This window comes from Rana temporaria, chromosome 13 (genome assembly GCF_905171775.1).
Source record: "Rana temporaria chromosome 13, aRanTem1.1, whole genome shotgun sequence".
Taxonomy (NCBI): domain Eukaryota; kingdom Metazoa; phylum Chordata; class Amphibia; order Anura; family Ranidae; genus Rana; species Rana temporaria.
In genome coordinates, this window is record NC_053501.1 from 72,307,737 (window position 1) to 72,332,130 (window position 24,394).

Below are 24,394 nucleotides of genomic sequence, written 5' to 3' on the forward strand. Positions count from 1 at the left end.
TGCTGCCATCTTTTCCACAACTTACTGGATTCCCTGCATGCTTTGCAACTTCTCCTTTGCTTTCAATTTCTAAGGATCACATATCCCATGGTACCTTGCTGCCTGCAAGCTGCGATTCCTGTACCAACTCCACCTCCTAAAACTCCTCTTCTGTATTTCAGTAAGGCAGGCTCTGTGAAATGTGTGACAGCATTGTCTACTCATGGGGCATAGTGAATATATTTCACAGAATTGCAGGAAGTAAATGTGGGTGGGTCTTTAGCCACTTCAATACCGGGCATTTTCACCCCCTTACTGCCCAGGCCAATTTTCAGCACTGTCACGCTTTGAATGACAATTGCACGGCCGTGCGACGTGGCTCCCAAACAAAATTTACGTCTTTTTTTCCCCCCACAAATAGAGCTTTATTTTGGTGGCATTTGATCATCTCTACAGTTTTTAGTTTTTGCGCTATAAACAAAGACGGACAATTTTGAAAAAAATAAATAATATTTTTTACTTTTTGCTATAAATATCCCAATATTTTTTTTAAAACTATTTTTTTTCTCAGTTTAGGCCGATATGTATTCTTCTACATATTTTGGTAAACAACATTGTAATAAGCGTATAGTGATTGGTTTGCGCAAAAGTTATAGCGCCTACAAAATAGGGGATAGATTTATGAATTATTTTTATATAATTTTTTTTCTACTAGTAATGGCGGTTATCTGCGATTTTTGTCAGGACTGCGATATTGCGGCGGACAGATCAGACACTTTTGACATCATTTTGGGACCATTCACATTCAAACAGCGAACAGTAATATAAATATGCACGGATTACTGTATAAATGTGACTGGCAGGGAAGGGGTTAACACTAGGGGCGATCAAGGGGTTAAATGTGTGCCCTAGAAAGTGATTCTAACTGTAGGGGGAGGTGATCGACCGGTGTCCATATGTACAAGGGACACGCCATCGGTCTTCTCTCCCTGACAGGACGTGGATCTCTGTGTTTACACACAGAGATCCACGTCCCTGGCTCTGTAACTGCCGATCGCGGGTACATGGCGGACATCGCAGCCGCCAGGCATGCACATCGGCACCCGAGTGACGTGTCGGGCGCGCGTACCCCCTAGCGGCCGGGAGGCGGGAGGACGTCATATGACGTCCACCCGGAATGGCATATGAATATAGGTGGGATGGGAAGTGGTTAAAGAGCAAGTTTACAAACTTAACGTTCATTCGGATTAATAAAAGTAGACTAAAAATAATTAAAATACATGTGGAAATTAACATATGATATTCAATTTTGACCATAGATAACACTTTAAATGGCAACAATCACAGATTATGTTTGGGAAATGTCTCTTCTAAAAGTAAATCTGTACTCACTACAGGTTTATTATAATAACTTGCTTGGTAGCAGACACTCCAATACAGTGGATATAGAAAAAATCGACCCCCTTAAAGTGGAGTTTCCATCCCCAAAATGTTTCTTCATTATTGTGCTCATTAGACCTAAGAAAGCAAAAAAAAAAAAAAACATTTTTTTTTTTACTCATCTGGAAATGCCTGTTGCTATGCGGTCCCACAAAATCTGCCTTTGAAATCACCTATGATTCTGACATCATCTCCCTCTAATGCTCCTGTGAAAGGTGTGTCATCATTTCCCAGGATGCAGTGCGCTGTCCAATTATCACTCCCCATCCAAGACTTCCAGGAAGTGCTTGTAGGCTTCACAATGCCCACAAGAAAAATGACAACAGTGTAGACATAGTTTTATAAAACTATCTTTTTTGAATAACTATGTGGAGCGGCGGTGGATTGTAAAATAGTAAGTGACCGGATTTATATTATAAAAACGCAGGATGAAAGGACATACATTTAAAAAAATGCTAATTGTGGTTGGAACTCCGCTTTAACCTCCCTGGCGGTATGATTCTTTCAGAAAAAAGGTGCTGAAAGCGGTACCATTATTTGCAAGGAAATTTGGCGTTTTATACTGTAGGCCTGTAATTTTTAGGAATGACTCACTTAAATCTGACCAAACAAGATTCTAATAGGCATCCCGGGTATGAAATTGTTTTTAAAATGATAAATTATAATATAATAAATAATTATAAATAATTATAACAAGTAATAATATAATTATAATAAAAATGATTCAATAATGTAATCAAATCAAAATCACTGAAATTTGCTCAGTTGCAGAATTGTCGCTGTCATTTATTTTTTTTATGACGAATTTCCCACCAAATCGCTATCGCACAATTCTGCAAGCGATTATAATTTATTATCGCTGTTTTTTAGCTGCACTAAAACCATTGTTGACATAAAAGGGACACTTTTGGTTGCTATGGACAATCTACAGTTTGCAGGCAGAAAGAACAGTTTTTATTATATAAAAGTACATGTAGGGCACTGGGCAGACCACTAGGGACAAGGGGGGGGGTGTATTTTTTACATACAGTACTGTTATCTATAAGATGACAGTATACTGTATGTAATGTGTTTGTTTACATTTTTGAATTTGGCGCCGTTCTCCGCTCCCGTGCGTCGTAACGTCGCAGGGAACGGAGATCGGCGTCACACAGAGGCACTGTGTGAATCGAGCGAGGTCCCGCTCGCTCACACAGCGCGGTGGCATCGCTGGATCCAGGGACAAGGTAAGTAAACACTCCCTGTGGATCCAGCGTGGCGAGCCCGAGTCTGACTCGGGGTTACCGCTCGCAGCAGCAATCTAACCCCCGAGTCAGACTCGGGAATACCGCCAGGCAGGTTAAAAAGAATCGCATTTTGTTGCTTTGCAGCCTGAAATCAAGACAGACACAGTTGTTGTATCCTGCTGAATTTACTCGGTGCAACTTATAACATACAAATTAAAGTTATAACAGCAACATGTCATAAAAAAAATAAAAAAGGAGAGACAGAATAACAGGTGTGCATTGTATATAAAAATTACAGAGCTCTGCATTGTATACAAACGTTACCCGACAAGGCAACTTGTTATTAAAAAGCTAATACATTTTGGAATAAACTCTAAGCCCTGTCAAAGACATGTCAAATCGGCGGCAATTGCCGGAAATGGCACCGTCCTAATCGGTGCGATTCCGCATCTGCAGCACTGCACTGATTTAAAAAATTAGTTTCTGTACTACCTTTTGCGATTTCGGCCCGCGATTTACATTGACATCTGTGCAAAAACTGCACAGATGTCTCTGTAATCGCGGACGAAATCGGGACTGACAAGCAGGAGTGAAATTGTGCGAGTTCAGCTTCATTCCCGCAGCCCAGTGTGAACCTGGGCTTAAAGTGGTTGCAAATGCACAAGGTTTTTTGTCTGAACGCATTTTATGCATTAAGGTAAAAAGCCTTCTGTGTGCAGCAGCACTGCACAGAGCAGGCAAGTATAAACAGGTTTGTTGTTTTATTAGAAATAAAAACGAGACTTTACAATCACTTTAACCTCTTCACGTTGACCGTACGCAAATTTGAGTTCGTGGATTGAAGGGGTTATACCGCAGTGATGCCTGAGTACCAAACAAGAAAGGAGGAAAACAAAAAAAAAAAAAAATCTGAACCAAATGGTGTACTAAAATATTTACCAGTGCCCATGAAATGTAGCCTGACCTGTGCCTGGCGAGGATGTCATCACATTAGACATCATCATATCTGTATGCCAAAGCCAAGTACAGGGTGACAAACCCAGGATTGGCAGTATCGCCCAGCACTCGCGGGAGACGGCTGCCCGGCATTCTAACATGGTGGCGAATGGGGGTTCTGTTCAGTATTCGCTCCATAAGACACAGGCTTTACCACCCATTTTTTTTTTTTTTTAGGGAAAAATTGTGCGTCTTATCGAGCAAAAAATCCAATAAACATATTATATACACACTCACACATTATATATACCGTATTTATTGGCGTATACCGCGCACTTTTTTGCCCTGAAAATCAGGGCAAAATCGTGGGTGCGCAATATACGCCGATACCCGAGCCGAGTTTGAACCACTGCGCCGGCATATACAGAGCGCAGTACACTCGGGTATAGTCGGGCAGGCTCGGCTCCTCTCGCGGTCACATCCTGGACGTACAGGACGTGACCAAGAGAGGAGCCGAGCCTGCCCGACTATACCCAAGTGTACTGCGTTCGGTATATGCAGGCGCAGTGGTTCAAACTCGGCGTGGGGATCGAGCGGGGAGGACACCACGATGGCCGCCGGACCCGACGAGGAGGACACCACTGAAGCCGCAAACGGACGCCGGACCCGACGAGGCCGCCGCGCAAGACAACAAAACTAAGTACTAAAACAAATTTTTTTACAGGAATGCGGGTCCACATTAGGGGTGCGCGCTATACCCTGATAAATACGGTATATATTTTATTAAATATGTGTGCGAGTGTGTATATAATATATCTATTGTATTTTTGATGACGTCGGCACATGCAGATACAGGGGATATCTCTTAAACCGTGCGGGTTTAGGAGATATCCAGGGTAGCTACAGGTAAGCCTTATTATAGGCTTACCTATAGCAGAAAATGGTTTGTAAGGGTTTTACAACCACGTTAAGTGCTACCAATTTATATATGAACTGATAGAAATTCTAAAAGTATACCAAAGAACAGAATAACTAAATCAGTTTACAATTTCATATCTACTAACCTAGAGATGCTAAGTATACTTCAGAGTCTTGTAATGGAGCCCACGGTTTTTCACTGCAATTGTGGAAGTTAAGTTTAGATTCACTTCTGTTATTGTCAGGGTTGAGTTCATCAGAAATCGGGCCCAGAAAGGAGTCTGAAAAGGATTCTTCAGGATTTAGTTCCTCTGTGTCAGGAGCACATGGACAAATCTCAGACCACATATCCTGGCTAGACACAGTAGTGCTGCAATCCATGTTCTCCAACATCCTCATCGAGACAAAATAATCTGCAAGAAGAAAAACATTACACATGTTCACAACTATATGAAATACATATTTATGTACTAAAAAAAAACAACAAAAAAAAACAGTCCACTCTTTATTAGTCTCTCCTATTACCTAAACCAGGGGTCTCCAAACTACGGCCCGCGGGCCACATCCGGCCCGCCAGGCCATTTATTCCGGCCCGCAGCGTGAATCCTTAGTTCCCCTGTTAGTTGTGGAACCTGCGCTGCATATTCGCCCCAGGCAATATGCAGCGCAGGTCCCGCAATCCCTCCCGGCGTCTCACTGTGTGTGTTGGCTGCTGGCTGGGACCACGGCATCCCAGCAGCCAATGAGGTGTTTAGGGCAGACCTGTTGCCGCCTCCCTGCTCCCGCCTCCCGCCTCGCTGTTAACCAGTAACGAGTGTGTAATACCAGCGGGGCGGGAGTCGGGAGATGCAGCAGGTCTGCAGTGCACAGCCAGTGATGGAGAGTGGAGACGCGCTGGACACATGCAAGGAGGGGGGCTGATACACTTGTGTGGGGGTGGGTTGAATGGCGCTGATGGGGCACAAACATCTGGGGGCTGATGACTCTGATGGGGACACACGTGGAGGGGGTTTTTCATACTGATGGGGACACAAATTTTGGGGGACTGATGACTCTGCTGGGGACACACGTGGAGGGGGGGTTGTAGACTGATGGGGGCACAAATGTTGGGGGGCTGATGACTCTGATGGGGACACAAATTTTGGGGGACTGATGACTCTGCTGGGGACACACGTGGAGGGGGGGTTGTAGACTGATGGGGGCACAAATGTTGGGGGGCTGATGACTCTGATGGGGACACAAATGTGGGGGGGGGTGATGACTCTGATGGGGACATACATGTGGGGGGGGGCTGATGACTGATGGGGACATAAATGGGGGGGGGGGCTGATGACTGATGGGACATAAATATGGGGGGGGGGGGGTGATGACTCTGATGGGGACACAAATATCTGTGGGGTTTGATGGGGACACAAATGTGGGGGTGCTGGTGGCTCTTATGGGGACACAAACATGTGAGGAGGGGGGCTGATGGCTCTAATGGTGACACAAATATGCAGGCGGGGGTGGGCTGTGATGGGGACACAAATGTGCAGGGAGACTCGGATAAATGATGGGGGGGCTCTAATGGGGACACCAATTTTTGGGGATACTGATGGGGAAACAGATGAATGCGGAGACTGATGGGGACACAGATGAATGGGGACACAGATGATGGGGACACAGATGGATGGGGACACAGATGATGGGGACACAGATGATGGGGACACAGATGAATGGGGACACAGATGATGGGGACACAGATGATGGGGACACAGATGATGGGGACACAGATGATAGGGACACAGATGAATGCGGAGACTGATGGGGACACAGATGAATGGGGACACAGATGAATGGGGACACAGATGAATGGGGACACAGATGAATGGGAAGACTGATGGGGACACAGATGAATGGGAAGACTGATGGGGACACAGATGAATGGGGAAACTGATGGGGACACAGGTGGATGGGGACACAGATGAATGGGGACACAGATGAATGGGAAGACTGATGGGGACACAGATGAATGGGGACACAGATGAATGGGGACACAGATGATGGGGACACAGATGAATGCGGAGACTGATGGGGACACAGATGAATGGGGACACAGATGAATGGGGACACAGATGAATGGGAAGACTGATGGGGACACAGATGAATGGGGACACAGATGAATGGGGACACAGATAAATGGGGACACAGATAAATGGGGACACAGATGAATGGGAAGACTGATGGGGACACAGATGAATGGGAAGACTGATGGGGACACAGATGAATGGGGAAACTGATGGGGACACAGGTGGATGGGGACACAGATGAATGGGGACACAGATGAATGGGAAGACTGATGGGGACACAGATGTATGGGGACACAGATGAATGGAAAGACTGATGGGGACACAGATGAATGGGGACACAGGTGGATGGGGAAACTGATGGGGACACAGGTGGATGGGGACACAGATGAATGGGGACACAGATGGATGGGGAAACTGATGGATGGGGACACAGATGGATGGGGAAACTGATGGATGGGGACACAGATGGATGGGGAAAATGATGGGGACACAGATGAATGGGGAGACTGATGGGGACACAGATGAATGGGAGACTGATGGGGACACAGATGAATGGGGAGACTGATGGATGGGGAGACTGATGGGGACACAGATGAATGGGGAGACTGATGGGGACACAGATGATGGTGACACAGTTGGATGGGGAGACTGATGGGGACACAGATGAATGGGGAGACTGATGGGGACACAGATGAATGGGGAGACTGATGGGGACACAGATGATGGTGACACAGTTGGATGGGGAGACTGATGGGGACACAGATGAATGGGGAGACTGATGGGAACACAGATGATGGTGACACAGTTGGATGGGGAGACTGATGGGGACACAGATGAATGGGGACACAGATGGGGACACTGATGGGGACACAGATGATGGTGACACAGTTGGGTGGGGAGACTGATGGGGACACAGATGAATGGGGAGACTGATGGGGACACAGATGATGGTGACACAGTTGGATGGGGAGACTGATGGGGACACAGATGAATGGGGACACAGATGAGGACACAGATGAATGGAGAGACTGATGGGGACACAGATGGATGGGGACACAGATGAATGGGGAGACTGATGGGGACACAGATGATGGTGACACAGTTGGATGGGGAGACTGATGGGGACACAGATGAATGGGGAGACTGATGGGGACACAGATGAATGGGGAGACTGATGGGGACACAGATGATGGTGACACAGTTGGATGGGGAGACTGATGGGGACACAGATGAATGGGGAGACTGATGGGAACACAGATGATGGTGACACAGTTGGATGGGGAGACTGATGGGGACACAGATGAATGGGGACACAGATGGGGACACTGATGGGGACACAGATGATGGTGACACAGTTGGGTGGGGAGACTGATGGGGACACAGATGAATGGGGAGACTGATGGGGACACAGATGATGGTGACACAGTTGGATGGTGAGACTGATGGGGACACAGATGAATGGGGACACAGATGAGGACACAGATGAATGGAGAGACTGATGGGGACACAGATGGATGGGGACACAGATGATGGTGACACAGATGAATGGAGAGACTGATGGTGACACAGATGATGGTGACACGGATGTAAAGCCTCATGCACGCTGGAAGTTTAGCCCCGCTGCATGATGCTCCAGCGTTTAGGTGCCAGCAAAGAATAGAGGAGCACCATTCAATCTTGCTGTCAGCAGTAAGTCAAATTCTATTCTATTCTTCTTCTACTGTGGATTTATTTATAAATTATGTTTCCGGCCCGCGAATATGTGTAAAATATAGAATGTGGCCCTCGAAGTAAAAAGTTTGGAGACCCCTGACCTAAACTATGTGGAGCCCTTCTCTCTTTTCTCAAGAGGTCAATAACAAGTGACAAACTACTAAAAGCTCCTACAAATGACATTTACATTCTCCACACACTATTATTCTTATATGCAAGGAAGCCGATTATCCGGTCTTTAAAAAAGACTTCAGTGCAATCATTAGCTGCCTGGAAATTATTGGTGAACAAGGCTGTTCCCTCTATAATGCCACCTTTTCTAACAGGGTTGTACCTCCTAAGATTTGGGATGGATGGGTTTCCTCTACAACCACCTCTGTTTAGAGCAGGGGTCTCCAAACTTTTCAAACAAAAGGTCCAGTTTTCGGCCAGTCAGATTTTAAGGGGCTGGATTGTGCCCATTGGGGGTAGAAAATGTCCTTTACTAAGGGTAAACGTGGCCTTAATTTTAGTGATCAATAGGAGGAGGAGTAGTGCCCCATCACTAGTACCAGTGAAAGAAATAGTGCCCTATTGCTGGTGTCAGTGGGAGTAATAATGCCCCATTGTTGGTGTCAGTGGAAAGAATAGTACCTCATATCATATGGCAGAATAGTGCCCCCAAGGGCCGGATAAAGGCTAGCAAAGGGCCGCAGTTTAGAGACCCCTGGTTTAGAGTCAAAACAATTGAATACAAAAAATAAAATAAAAAATGTGTGTTATGTAAAGTAAAAAAAAAAAAAAAAGATAATTTATTCTTGAATAGCTATATGCAATGGTAAATTGCATATGGTAAATATAAATAACCAGCTACCAGTATATGGTTAGGGAACAAAATATGTAATTACTCTAAGGCCGGGTACTCACGAGCAAACATGTATGGTGAAAGCGGTCCGTCGGACCGTTTCCACCATACATGTCTGCCAGAGGGCTTCTGTACGATGGTTGTACACACCATCGTACAGAAGTCCGCGCGTAAACAATACGCGGGGCGTGTCCGCGGTGTCGCCGCGTCGATGACGCGGTGTCGCCGCGACAATGACGCGGCGACGTGGGCGGCCCGCCTTTAAAATGCTTCCACGCATGCGTCGAAGTCATTCGACGCATGCGAGGGACGGCGGGCGCCTGGACATGTACGGTAGGTCTGTACTGACGACCGTACATGTCCGAGCGGGCCGAATTCCAGCGGACTGTTTTAAAACAAGTCCACGAATATTTGTCTGCTGGGAAAAGGCCCGGCGGGCAAATGTTTGCTGGAATTCGGCCCGCTCGCGCCCACACACGACCAAACATGTCTGCTGAAACTGGCCTGCGGGCCAGTTTCAGCAGACATGTTTGGTCGTGAGTACGGGGCCTAATGCCCTGAAAACACGATTGGTTCATCCAATGAAAACGGACTGATGGATTTTTTCATCAGATATCTGATGAAGCTGACTTTCATCAGTCTTGCCTACACACCATCAGTTAAAAAAACGATCGTGTCAGAACGCGGTGACGTAAAACATAAGACGTGCTGAGAAAAATGAAGTTCAATGCTTCCGAGCATGCGTCGACTTGATTCTGAGCATGTGTGGATTTTTAACCGATGGACGTGCCCACAGATAATCGTTTTTTTTCGATCTTTTTTTAACCATCAGATAATTTTAAAACAAGTTCCTAGTTTTTTCACCGATGGATAAAAAACTGATGGGCCCACACATGATCTGTTCGTCTGATGAAAACGGTCCATCAGACTGTTTTCATCAGACGAACTGATCGTGTGTACAGGGCATAATAACAACAGAAGAGAATCTATATCTATATATATATATATATATATATATATATATATATATATATACACATATATACACACACACACACACACACACACACACACACACACACACACACACACACACACACACACACACATATATATATGTGTGTGTGTGTGTGTGTGTGTGTGTGTGTGTGTGTGTGTGTGTGTGTGTGTGTGTGTGTGTGTGTGTGTATATATATATATATATATATATATATATATATATATATATATATATATATATACACACACACACACACACACATATATATACACACACACACACACACACACACACACACATATATATATATATATATACACACATATATACATATACACACACATTCAGCCCCCTTGAACTTTGCGACCTTTTTCCACATTTCAGGCTTCAAACAAAGATATAAAACTGTTTTTTTTAAGAATCAACAACAAGTGGGACACAATCATGAAGTGGAATGAAATTTATTGGATATTTCAAACTTTTTTAACAAATAAAAAAACTTAAAAATTGGGCGTGCAAAATTATTCAGCCCCTTTACTTTCAGTGCAGCAAACTCTCTCCAGAAGTTCAATGAGGATCTCTGAATGATCCAACGTTGACCTAAATGACTAATGATGATAAACAGAATCTACCTGTGTGTAATCAAGTCTCCGTATAAATGCACCTGCACTGTGATAGTCTCAGAGGTCTGTTTAAAGCGCAGAGAGCATCATGATGAACAAGGAACACACCAGGCAGGTCCGAGATACTGTTGTGGAGAAGTTTAAAGCCGGATATGGATACAAAAAGATTTCCCAAGCTTTAAACATCCCAAGAAGCACTGTGCAAGCGATAATATTGAAATGGAAGGAGTATCAGACCACTGCAAATCTACGAAGACCTGGCCGTCCCTCTAAACTTTCAGCGCATACAAGGAGAAGACTGATCAGAGATGCAGCCAAGAGGCCCATGATCACTCTAGATGAACTGCAGAGATCTACAGCTGAGGTGGGAGACTCTGTCCATAGGACAACAATCAGTCGTATACTGCACAAATCTGGCCTTTATGGAAGAGTGGCAAGAAGAAAGCCATTTCTTAAAGATATCCATAAAAAGTGTCGTTTAAAGTTTGCCACAAGCCACCTGGGAGACACACCAAAAATCGAACTTTTTGGCAACAATGCAAAACGTTATGTTTGCCGTAAAAGCAACACAGCTCATCACCCTGAACACACCATCCCCACTGTGAAACATGGTGGTGGCAGCATCATGGTTTGGGCCTGCTTTTCTTCAGCAGGGACAGGGAAGATGGTTAAAATTGATGGGAAGATGGATGGAGCCAAATACAGGACCATTCTGGAAGAAAACCTGATGAAGTCTGCAAAAGACCTGAAACTGGGACGGAGATTTGTCTTCCAACAAGACAATGATCCAAAACATAAAGCAAAATCTACAATTGAATGGTTCACAAATAAACATATGCAGGTGTTAGAATGGCCAAGTCAAAGTCCAGACCCGAATCCAATCGAGAATCTGTGGAAAGAACTGAAAACTGCTGTTCACAAATGCTCTCCATCCAACCTCACTGAGCTCGAGCGGTTTTGCAAGGAGGAATGGGCAAAAATTTCAGTCTCTCAATGTGCAAAACTGATAGAGACATACCCCAAGCGACTTACAGCTGTAATCGCAGCAAAAGGTGGCGCTACAAAGTATTAACTTAAGGGGGCTGAATAATTTTGCACGCCCAATTTTTCAGTTTTTTGTCAAAAAAGTTTGAAATATCCAATAAATTTCGTTCCACTTCATGATCGTGTCCCACTTGTTGATTCTTCAAAAAAAAAAAAAAAATTACAGTTTTATATCTTTATGTTTGAAGCCTGAAATGTGGCAAAAGGTCGCAGAGTTCAAGGGGGCACTAATATAGATATAGATAGGATAGATAGATAGATAGATAGATGCTGAATCTTGTATCATCAGACACAGAGATGACATTATTTTTTTTATCTTTTAAATAAAAAAAAAAAAAAAAAAAAGACATGGTTTTGCAGATTTTCAGACATGTCTAATATAATATAATGCATGACAGAGTCCCTTGTCATGGGCAGGTATTATAGATAATGAACTAGGCCAGTGCGCTCTGTTCCATTTCCATTCTCATAGCACTGTCGGCACGACCCCTGTCCTAAAGGACAGTCACTAATATATTTGGTAGCAGCAGCATGCCTTTTGTATCATCTGTCATGATGGGGTTAAAGAACAAAAATTAGCCCTTTATAGTACAAAAGCAGAAGATAATCACTACTATAAGATGTTCATTCATACTGTGAAACAGTGAAAGTAATATATATCTTATCAAAACATATAATATAATAAATATACCCAGAAGTAGGAAGTACAGTGTATTTAAATTGGGAGTCAGACATGAAGCGTGTGGGGGGGGGGGGGGGGGGGGATAAATATTTTATTTTAACTACTTGCCGACCAGCCACCGTATAACAGTTATACGGCGGCAGGTCGGCTCCCTTGCGCGAGATCGAGTAGATCTACGTCATCTCGCGAAACAGCCACTAGGGGCGCGTGCTAATCGCCGACAAATAAAAATGCCATAAAACTATGCCCTATTTTGTAGACGCTATATCTTTTGTGCAAACCAATCAAACGCTTATTGCGATTTTTTTTTTACGGAAAATATGTAGAAGAATACGTATCGGCCTAAACAGAGGGAAAAAAAAGTTTTTTTTATAGATTTTTGGGGATATTTATTATAGCAAAAAGTTAAAATTATTATTTTTTTTTTAAAATTGTCGCTCTATTTTTGTTTATAACGCAAAAAATAAAAACCGCAGAGGTGATCAAATACCACCAAAAGAAAGCTCTATTTGTGGGGAAAAAAAAAAGAAGTACACCAATTTTGTTTGGGAGCCACGTCGCATGACTGTCAGTTAGGCGACACAGTGCCGAATCGCAAAAAGTGGCCCGGCCATTGACCAGCAATATGGTCCGGGGCTGAAGTGGTCAAAGTAATACTGAAGGCTGAGACTTTTTTGCATGGATATTAGGATTTTAAATATAATGCACAATACTGGTAAACTTTCACTTTAACCACTTCAATACCGGACACTTTTACCCCCTTCCTGCCCAAGTCCATTTTCATCCTTCAGCACTGTCACACGTTGAATGACAATTGCGCCGTCATGCAACATTGTACCCATATGACATTTTTATAATTTTTTGGAGACGGATCGCCTTTCTTTAAGAAGTATTTAATCAATACTGGGCCTTTTTAATTTTGCAAATGAAAAAAGGCCAAAAATTTTAAAAACGTTTTTCTTAATTTCTATACTATTGGATTATTCTTCACTGATGTGTGCTAATGAGCCTACACTGATTATCAGTGTAAAATTCCTCTGTCAAAGGAAGGCCGGTTATCGGTCCTTTAGGCAGCAACAGCACTGAGGAAAGGAAATGCAGATAGCCCGCATTTGTTTACATGGTCAGCGGTGATTGCACATGGCTGATCACATAGTAAAGAGACAACTTCATTGGCCCTTTATCCTGATCGGTGATGTGCTTTGTCCAAGGGAGAATACAACGTATTCCCATAACAAGAGCGGTCCCACCCAGCCATCACTGTACAATAGGTTGGACGGGAATCAGTTAAATTTAATTGTAATGCCTTCCTTATATTATCTCCAATCAGCCTGCAGCGTCTCTGGGTTCAGATGCTGAATTTCCCTGCACAGAGCTCAAAGTGATTAAAAAGATCAAAGAAATCAAACTTTTACAAACTGTAAGCGAATGCACAAAACAATTATTTATTTCTAGATTTCCCTGTGTTTTGCTAAATACAGGGAGTGCAGAATTATTAGGCAAGTTGTATTTTTGAGGATTAATTTTATTATTGAACAACAACCATGTTCTCAATGAACCCCAAAAACTCATTAATATCAAAGCTGAATATTTTTGGAAGTAGTTTTTAGTTTGTTTTTAGTTTTAGCTATTTTAGGGGGATATCTGTGTGTGCAGGTGACTATTACTGCGCATAATTATTAGGCAACTTAACAAAAAAAAAATATATACCCATTTCAATTATTTATTTTTACCAGTGAAACCAATATAACATCTCAACATTCACAAATATACATTTCTGACATTCAAAAACAAAACAAAAACAAATCAGTGACCAATATAGCCACCTTTCTTTGCAAGGACACTCAAAAGCCTGCCATCCATGGATTCTGTCAGTGTTTTGATCTGTTCACCATCAACATTGCGTGCAGCAGCAACCACAGCCTCCCAGACACTGTTCAGAGAGGTGTACTGTTTTCCCTCCTTGTAAATCTCACATTTGATGATGGACCACAGGTTCTCAATGGGGTTCAGATCAGGTGAACAAGGAGGCCATGTCATTAGTTTTTCTTCTTTTATACCCTTTCTTGCCAGCCACGCTGTGGAGTACTTGGACGCGTGTGATGGAGCATTGTCCTGCATGAAAATCATGGTTTTCTTGAAGGATACAGACTTCTTCCTGTACCACTGCTTGAAGAAGGTGTCTTCCAGAAACTGGCAGTAGGACTGGGAGTTGAGCTTGACTCCATCCTAAACCCGAAAAGGCCCCACAAGCTCATCTTTGATGATACCAGCCCAAACCAGTACTCCACCTCCACCTTGCTGGCGTCTGAGTTGGACTGGAGCTCTCTGCCCTTTACCAATCCAGCCACAGGCCCATCCATCTGGCCGATCAAGACTCACTCTCATTTCATCAGTCCATAAAACCTTAGAAAAATCATTCTTGAGATATTTCTTGGCACAGTCTTGACGTTTCAGCTTGTGTGTCTTGTTCAGTGGTCGTCGTCTTTCAGCCTTTCTTACCTTGGCCATGTCTCTGAGTATTGCACACCTTGTGCTTTTGGGCACTCCAGTGATGTTGCAGCTCTGAAATATGGCCAAACTGGTGGCAAGTGGCATCTTGGCAGCTGCACGCTTGACTTTTCTCAGTTCATGGGCAGTTATTTTGCGCCTTGGTTTTTCCACACGCTTCTTGCGACCCTGTTGACTATTTTGAATGAAACGCTTGATTGTTCGATGATCACGCTTCAGAAGCTTTGCAATTTTAAGAGTGCTGCATCCCTCTGCAAGATATCTCACTATTTTTGACTTTTCTGAGCCTGTCAAGTCCTTCTTTTGACCCATTTTGCCAAAGGAAAGGAAGTTGCCTAATAATTATGAACACCTGATATAGGGTGTTGATGTCATTAGACCACACCCCTTCTCATTACAGAGATGCACATCACCTAATATGCTTAATTGGTAGTAGGCTTTCAAGCCTATACAGCTTGGAGTAAGACAACATGCATAAAGAGGATGATGTGGTCAAAATACTCATTTTCCTAATAATTCTGCACTCCCTGTATGTATATATGAGTTTTTAGCAAGACTCATCTCTGGTTTTCTGTGGTTAAGCCATTTCCATTAGGAAACCTCCTGTTTCTGATAAGAAGTAAAACTATAATATGTCTATCTGTAGGCAACATCCGTTTCTCACCTACATAGACTGTGGCATATGTTTATCTTCGTGAAACATCTGTTTCACATACATGGAGCTGTGCATTCTTGTGACATATCTTGTGGTTTAAAACAGAGCCCAGAATACATTTTCTGTTTTAACTGTAACATACGTCATTGAGATGAAAACAGGAACTTGCATTGTCAGGATGGAAGCAGATGCTTGCTAAATAGATTAAGTATATCTTATCCTGATTAAGACAGTCACTTTATCGTCCTTACAAACTGTATAAAATGCTGTACTCCGTGTTCAATAAACTAGAGAAAATTTGATACACTTCCCAACTCATGTCATGTGTGTTAATTTGGGTTTCTCTCACAGATCTGAAGGGTCACTCACTGAAGTGTTATTTTGCATTACCTAAGAATACACCTGAGTGGTTATATTACATATCCTCATCAGAATGGTGACAGCGGTGACGTGAAATAATTACCTTTGGTAAGAAAAGATCCTTTTGTCTTTTAGGACAGACTGTTTTTTTTTTATTTTTTTTTATTTAGCTCCGATTTAAATTTCATCTTGAACTAAATGTAGAAGGGGGATATGAACCACGCCTTGGTGTATAAAGGGATTTATTGGGAAAATCCGCCGTGAAGGTCTTTTAAAATTAATAATACAGTACTGTACAGTCTATTCGAGAAGGAGCTGAAATAGTTAATGAGGATTATACTTCAGTGACCCAACCCACTTTCGCTTTTCTTCCTTTTGCATAAAGTATAAGAAATATTAGAAGTATAAGATAAATTTGTTTGTATGGGAGAAGGGGGGTCTGTAAGGCAAGGCAGATATACTCTCATTTTCGGCAAGTCTAAGGCAAGACAGACATGCTCTCATCGTCAGCAAGTCTGTAAGGTAAGACAGACATATTCTCACTGTCACTATTTTAATATGGGTCAAGAACAAAACCTCCCTCATATCCCAATTCTGAGGAAAATTGTAAAGATTATGTAGCCAGGGTTGGTGGTACCGATTAAGAATACATAAATCCTTGGCTTTATAATTTGGCGGGTTGGACAGAAGCTTTGGTTAGTACAGACCCTTTCCCAAGAGATGGCACAAATTATGCGTTTCACATGGATATGGTAAAAGATTTATATCTCGGGGATAAGAAAGCTTTTCTCGGTCAGGGAGACCCACAGTGGGACATGGAATACACAAGAAAGGGTGGTGAAAATTGGCTACATATGCACCTTACTGCTTCCAAAGAAACAGTAAACCAAAAATTGTATGACCAAAGAGGAATGCGATCTGAAGCACTCCCAAGAGGCGAAGGTCAAAACGACCCAGCCCTACAGCACCCCCTTTTCCTTATGTACCCATGTCTTCTACTGCTCAGGGTCCCCCACCTGCTTATAGTAAAGTATACCCCAGTTTAACCAAGGAGGAAATAGACTTACTGGCCGAACATTATGTTATACAACAAAGAATCCTAGTCCCGCCACAACCACCTCAACAGGGAAGAGTACCTGTAGGAGGAACGCCCACATCAGACACACCCCCTCAGAGAATTCCTGTGGTCACCCAATCAGATCCCGTATCACAAAGTTCTGTTTTGGGAACTCCTGGAGGCTCACCTCAAGGTGGGACTTCGGGAGGTTTTGATTCCCCCGTTTCTTCATCAACTACTTCTCCACGTAGATCCATGGACAGACACAGCTCCTTAAATCTTGACAAATGGGTTATGTTCCCTGTTTACAGGAGAGGACTAGGCAGAAACATGTTAGATAATTAAATACATGTTACATTAACAGGGTTGAACAGCCCCGCCCGGGGGGGGGGTCCCTCCAGACATAACCCTCCTCACTGCAGCATGCAGCCTCAGTTCGTAAAAAGCAGTACAAACCTTAAAAAGGAGGGGTGGGTGCTGTGTCCGTCCATGGAGTCAGAGAAAAGGATTTTTACGGTGAGTACAAAAAATCCTATTTTCTCTTATCGTCCATGGACGGACACAGCTCCTTAAATCTTGACAAGTGGGACGTCCCCAAGCAGTGTCAAAAATGAGGGGTGGGAAATACATCAGTAAAACCAATTTTAATTTCACCCCAAAACAAGCAGAGCTCCTCAATGGAGGAGGTGCAACCATGTAAATTCTGGAAAAACCGTGAATGGACGAGCAAGTTGTCGCCTCGAAAACCTGTGAGACCGACGCATGATGTTGGAAAAAAAAAAACAGGAAGCACCAATTGCCCTGGTCGAAAGTGCCATGACCAAGAAGGGGGACGCGCCCCTTAAGAGCATAGGCCTGTATAACAGCCTACCTGATCCTGGGTAACTACCGAGACCAGACGAGAGCGGGCACATACAGGGAGGTGCAAGTCCAGCAAACCGACAGGACCCCCCAGGTTCCTCCACAGCTCTTGAGGCTGGCATTCCTCGTAAACGCCGACCACTTGAAGGAAGAAACAGCTTCCCGGATCGAAGAGTCGGGGATCTCCATCACCAACTCAGAAAGACTGACTAGGTGGCGCACTGGAATCTGATGATTTCAGAGACAGGCGATTTTTACCACCTGGACAGTATTTCCCCGGAAAACCCGAGTGTGTAACTGGGCATACAGTACCGCCTCAAAGGAGGCTACCCACAGGCCTCCTGGACCAGCAGGTGCGTGATGCCAATACCCTTCCCGCAGACTGAAGCGTCTGCAAATTCTCCAGGGGAAGAAGGACCTTCGCCTAGATACTCCAACGCTGAGTCGGAACCTAACATGCTCAGGATTTGAACCCTGGGCCGCACACATGGAAGGCGGGCTTGCTGCCACTGAGCTACACCTTCTGGCCTAAATGTTTAACACCCACCCGAATCTTCGGAGGGTCTGAATGGGAATAAACACATCCACTAGGTCTGAGACAGAAGCTGCTCTCAGAAGAAAAAGTCGTCCAAGTAGCCCACGAGGCAAAGCCTCGCTGTCCCAACAAAGCTAGTGCGAGCTCCTAGCTGGAGCCCCATTGTGCCGACGCCAGATCAACAAGGAGCCCTCTCTCACCATGAAGCACAGAAAGAACACTGACATGCGCGAAACGGGACACGCATGTTGTTATACCTAAAGAGTTCCACATGTACTGGCACTTTAAGGCTGGCTCCACCCAGCAGTGATGACAAGGGTCAAGGGGCATAGTAGCCATCTTAGAGAGACCACATGTAGGAAGGAGAGATATGTATTGTCCTGAGATGCATGTTCCAGTGTACAGCCTGTACTGAATAAACATCCATTGTTCCAGACCAGAGTCTTGTGTCCCTCACAACACAGAGGATATAAACACATGTATGCGTCCCTGAAGTCCGAGGACGCAGGACGTCCCCCGAATGGAGCGCAGCTACCAAACGAATGGATTCTATGCGGAACTACCCGACGTTCACAAAGGCATTCAGGGTCTGAGGCCCATAGAAAACCCCAAACCTCTCGTCCTGCAGAAAAGGTAAAATTACCACGCAGTTTAGCAAGTCCCACACTGCCCAAGGCAGACCGACGGGCTGGGAGAGGAAGACACGAGGAAAGAACTTTGTTCTGTGGATAGGAGGAAACCCTATCTAGTACTCCGAAGAGACCACCTCGCAGACCCACTGGTCGGAGAGCAGGGAGGTTTCACCGAATTGTAAACCTGCAAGCTGCCCCCCACCTAGAGACAGGGAGGGAAGGCTACATACAGTGGCAGGATTTGGGTGCCGGCGTGATCGGCTTACGCACCCAGGGACGGATTAGACCCCCAGCTGGGCCTTAATCTTAATAGGTGACGCTTTAACATTTTTTACAGGTTACTATTTTTGAGTTACAGAGGAGGTCTAGTGCTAGAATTGTTGCTCTCGCTCTAACGCACGCAACGATACCTCACATGTGGGGTTTGAATGGCGTTTACATATGTGGGCGGGACCTGCATGCGTGTTCGCTTCTGCGCGCGAGATAAAAGGGAACAGGGGCGTTTTGAATTTTTTTTATTTTACTTAATTCTTTTTATTTTTACACTTTTTTTTTTATTTTTTATTTTTTTATCACTTTTATTCCTATTACAAGGAATGTAAACATCCCTTGTAATATGAATCAGTGTGACAGGTCCTCTTTATGGAGAGATGTGGGGTCAATAATGCTTACAAGCATGAAATCGGTGAAAAAAAATAAATAAATAAAATCACTGATCACATGCCGACAGCCGCGATTGCGTCTTTGTTTACTTCCGGGTATCGGGCGTGACGTCATAACGTCGCGCCCAGGCCTCCGACGGTCATAGAGATGACTGTTGACATCTGGTCACCCGTCATCTCTATGCTTTCCAGCACCCGATGGCACGGGAGAGCCCGGAGAAGCACCAGATGGTGGCGGGGACGTCTCCACCCGCTGCCTATAAGAATGATCAAGCGGTGGGATCTCCGCTTTGATCGTTCTTATCGTGAACAGAATCGGCGGCTGAAGATGGCAATATCTGAATGATGCCTGTAGCTGCAGGGACATCCTCGGTCGGCAAGAGGTTAAGCCATTTCCAGTAAGAAACGTCCCATAGTAAAACTATAGTATGTCTGTCTATCTGTAGGCAACATCTGTTTCTCACCTACATAGACTGTGGCATATCTTTATCTTCGGGAAACATCTGTGTTTCACACACACGGAGCTGTGCATTCTTGTGACATATCTTGTGGTTTAAGACAGAGCCCAGAATACATTTTCTGTTTTAACTGTAACATACATCCATCATTGAGATGAAAACAAAAAACTTGAATTGTCAGGATGGAAGCAGATGCTTGCTAAATAGATGATGTATATCTTATCCTAAAAGTGGATATCACTCCTATGCCCACACTGTATTGCCTTTACAAACTGTATAAATACTGTACTCAGTGTTCAATAAACTAGAGAAACTGATACACTTCCCAACTCTTTCATGTGTGTTCATTTGTGTTTCTCTCTCAGATCGGACGGGTCACTGAAGTGTTATTTTGCATTACCTATGAATACACCTGGGTGGTTATATTACATATCTTCCTGACAGATGATATGTCATACTTAACTGCTCTGTGCAATGGTTTGTGCAGCCCCGATTCTCCTCTTCTGAGGTCCCCCACCAGTGCTCCTGGCTCCTATTGCCTTCATAGTGTCCCTATAGCAAGCAGTGCTGCTCTTCTTAAGTACAGTGCTGGATAGAGATTCGGATCAGGTAAGTATGCAGGTCACAAGTTTGTTACCTTAATGCATAAAATGCATTAAAGTGTTCCTAAACCCAGGACCCTGCATTCACTATATATGTACACAGAACATGGAAATACTATTTTTAGTCAATAGAAACTGCTAAATGCCTTTTCTCATGAGCAGTATATGGCAGTCTTGTAAATTCTATCAGTGTCGGTTTAAAACTTGTAGGAGAAGTTTTCAGTCTCCTCTGACTGTCCTATGAGGCAGGCCTGTTTGGACAGTGCTGTTTGGCCCCCGTGTTGATCACATGTAACCTCCCAAAAAAAAAAAAAAAACACCACTTTAGCAATACACACCAAACTGAACATGTGCAGAGTGTCCCCAAGGCTCTGTATTGTCAGAAGATTGATTGGGGGACAATGGAAGGAGAGGATCAGAAAGGAGAGAATCAAACAGCCTTTTTACGCAATACGGAGGATTAACCCCTTAGGTTACACAGTGAGCATAACAAGCATGCTTTACTGCATATGCAGATTGATCATACTGTTGTAAAATTTAGTATCGCTTTAAGGGGAGAATTTTTTTTACCATTAAAATCACATACTTCTCCTGCCCAGGACTACATGTCACATGAGGCATTGCTCCTCACACAATTACAAGCTCTCAGGCACTTACTGATATGCATGAACAGTGTACTGAGTTGTATGTGTGCTGTACTGTGTTACATAAAATGTAAACAAATAATGCATTCTGTATGCAGGCCAACCAAGCAGCTGACAAACTAATTGATAATGAAAATAGTTGACAACTATTTTATAAATTTATTATGTCAAGTAGTTGTTTCAGCCCTACTCCTTTAATTTTGCCAATGTTGTCTTAATGCTCTTTGATCAGTGTAAGGGCCTTAACCACTTAAGCCCCGGACCTTTAGGCAGCTAAATGCCCAGGCCAGGTTTTGCGATTCGGCACTGCGTCGCTTTAACAGACAATTGCGCGGTCGTGCGACGTGGCTCCCAAACAAAATTGGCGTCCTTTTTTCCCCACAAATAGAGCTTTCTTTTGGTGGTATTTGATCACCTCTGCGGTTTTTATTTTTTGCGCTATAAACAAAAATAGAGCGACAATTTTGAAAAAAATTCAATATTTTTTACTTTTTGCTATAATAAATATCACCCAAAAACATATATAACATTTTTTTTTTCCCTCAGTTTAGGCCGATACATATTATTCTACCTATTTTTGGTAAAAAAAAAAAAAAAATCGCAATAGGCGTTTATCGATTGGTTTGCGCAAAATTTATAGCGTTTACAAAATAGGGGATAGTTTTATTGCATTTTTATTAATTATTTTTTTTTTACTACTAATGGCGGCGATCAGCGATTTTTTTTTCGTGACTGCGACATTATGGCGGACACTTTGGACAATTTTGACACATTTTTGGGACCATTGTCATTTTCACAGCAAAAAATGCATTAAAATTGCATTGTTTATTGTGAAAATGACAGTTGCAGTTTGGGAGTTAACCACAGGGGGCGCTGTAGGAGTTAGTGTTCACTTAGTGTGTGTTTACAACTGTAGGGGGGTGTGGCTGTAGGACTGACGTCATCGATCGAGTCTCCCAATATAAGGGATCACTTGATCGATGCAGCGCCATAGTGAAGCACGGGGAAGCCGTGTTTACATACGGCTCTCCCCGTTCTTCAGCTCCGGGGAGCGATCGCGACGGAGCGGTTATAAACGAATAGCCGCGCCGTCGTCCCGGATCGCTCCCCGCGGGAATCCGACCGCCGCATGTAGCGGGGGGGGTCCCGATCGGACCCCCCACCCGCTAGAAGGCAAGGATGTACATGTACGCCCATTTGCCTGTACGTGCCATTCTGTGGACGTACATTTACATGCGGTGGTCGGGAAGTGGTTAAATTTGTATCTTTATTCTGTGCATGATGTTTTGTACTTGTAATTCTGGTATCCAATTCCCGGTGGATGGCCTTGAGTTAGGTTATTTATTTTTCACCTGAATTTATAGGGTTGCAATATTCAGTTAGGTGTAAAACCATTTGACATTTTTACCTGTACCTTTGGTTGTGCTGTACACCAGTCACAGAAGTTGGATTTGTTGTCTACTTTGTAAACTTTTTTTCTGTACTATGCTTATTTTGCATGTACAATACTGCTTAAAATCAATAAAAAGAACAAAAAAATTATTAAAATAAAAAAGAACTACTAGAAAGACGTGGACTACCCAGCTGAATACAAACATTCTTCCTACCCCAGTGACTAAATCTTACATCCATAACAGGGCTCCACAAACGTTACTTAAAAGCGGAGTTCTACCCTAAAATGGAACTTCCGCTTTTCGGAATCTCCCCCCCCCCCTCCGGTGTAACATTTGGCACCTTTCAGGGGGGAGAGCAGATACCTGTATAATGCAGGTATTTGCTTCCACTTCCGAGCATAGATAGCCGCAGTATCCGCGGATATCTATGCTATATTCCACCTCTTCTCCGTCTGTCCCCCTTGCTGTCTTCTGGGAGACACACAGGTCCCATTCAGATCGTGCATCGTGACTCGCTCATGCGCAGTAGGGAACCAGGAAGTGAAGCCGCAAGGCCTCACTTCCTGATTCCCTTACAAAAGATGGCGGCGGTAGGCCCCCCAGAGCCGAGGGACAGATCGGCTTCGGGTGCCGACATTGCAGGCGCCCCGGACAGGCAAGTGTCCATATTTTAAAAGTCAGCAGCTGCCGTATTTGTAGCTGCTGACTTTTAAAAAAAATAAAAAATGTTGGTGGAACTCCGCTTTAAAGTGGAACTATAGTCAGAAAGTCCTGCTAGATAACTTCAGGCTGTTGCCTTTTGCAGGTATAGCTATATAAAACATAAAAAAATAAGTGCTTATCCATATTAAAATTCAATAATACAGTCGCTCACTCTGCATATGCCAATTTGGTCCAATTTTAGACTCTGTGCCTAAAATCAGAGCCACTAGAGGTCGATTTTTCTGTAGCCTAAAGATTTACTGCTGCTCAGTGGCTCTGGGCTTCGGCAAAATGGCAGCCTCTGGCAAGAAGAAACAGGAACAATGCCGGAGATAATTTTATAGCGCACGCTAATTTTGGTAGCATAATTATTAATGTGCAACGTATGTTCTTTGCTAGAGAACATTATATTTTTTTAATCGTTATTATGGGTAAGGTTCCACTTTAGTTCATTTTCTAAGTCTATGGTGCAGGAGCGAGCCATACCTATAGGAGATTGCAGAACATAGTAAAAACATTTTAGCATATTTTATTTTATTTTTTTAACAGAAAGAAATCTTAGCACTTTTACAGGCAAAACCCAGCTGTCTTGAGTGACAAGCATACACAAACAAAATAATTTTGAGCAATGTTGCATGGATTTTTGACTCCCAGCAATACGAATGTAGCCTGGGTATCCTTGAGACTGCAAATGAAATCTGGGAAAGTTTTTTTGAAGAGCATCCTTAACAGAATACTGTTTTTTTTTTTTTTTTTTTTACAAAAGAACAACCTTGAAAGATAACTGGCAACAGTATATTGCAGATTCAGATTAACTAGCTTTAAAGATACCCCAGGAACCAGTTGC

At 43.6% G+C, this 24,394-nt stretch overlaps 1 protein-coding gene across 1 annotated transcript in view; it reads right to left on the minus strand.

Annotated features, from left to right (window-relative positions):
• The window catches only part of CCDC32 (coiled-coil domain containing 32), a 46,591-nt gene that overhangs the window by 8,401 nt on the left and 13,796 nt on the right, over window positions 1-24,394 (minus strand). The window contains exon 2 of the mRNA XM_040332926.1: window positions 4,646-4,912. Within this exon, the coding sequence (XP_040188860.1) occupies window positions 4,646-4,898 (253 nt within the window). The 5' untranslated portion in view covers window positions 4,899-4,912. The remainder of the gene's footprint in view (window positions 1-4,645; window positions 4,913-24,394) is intronic.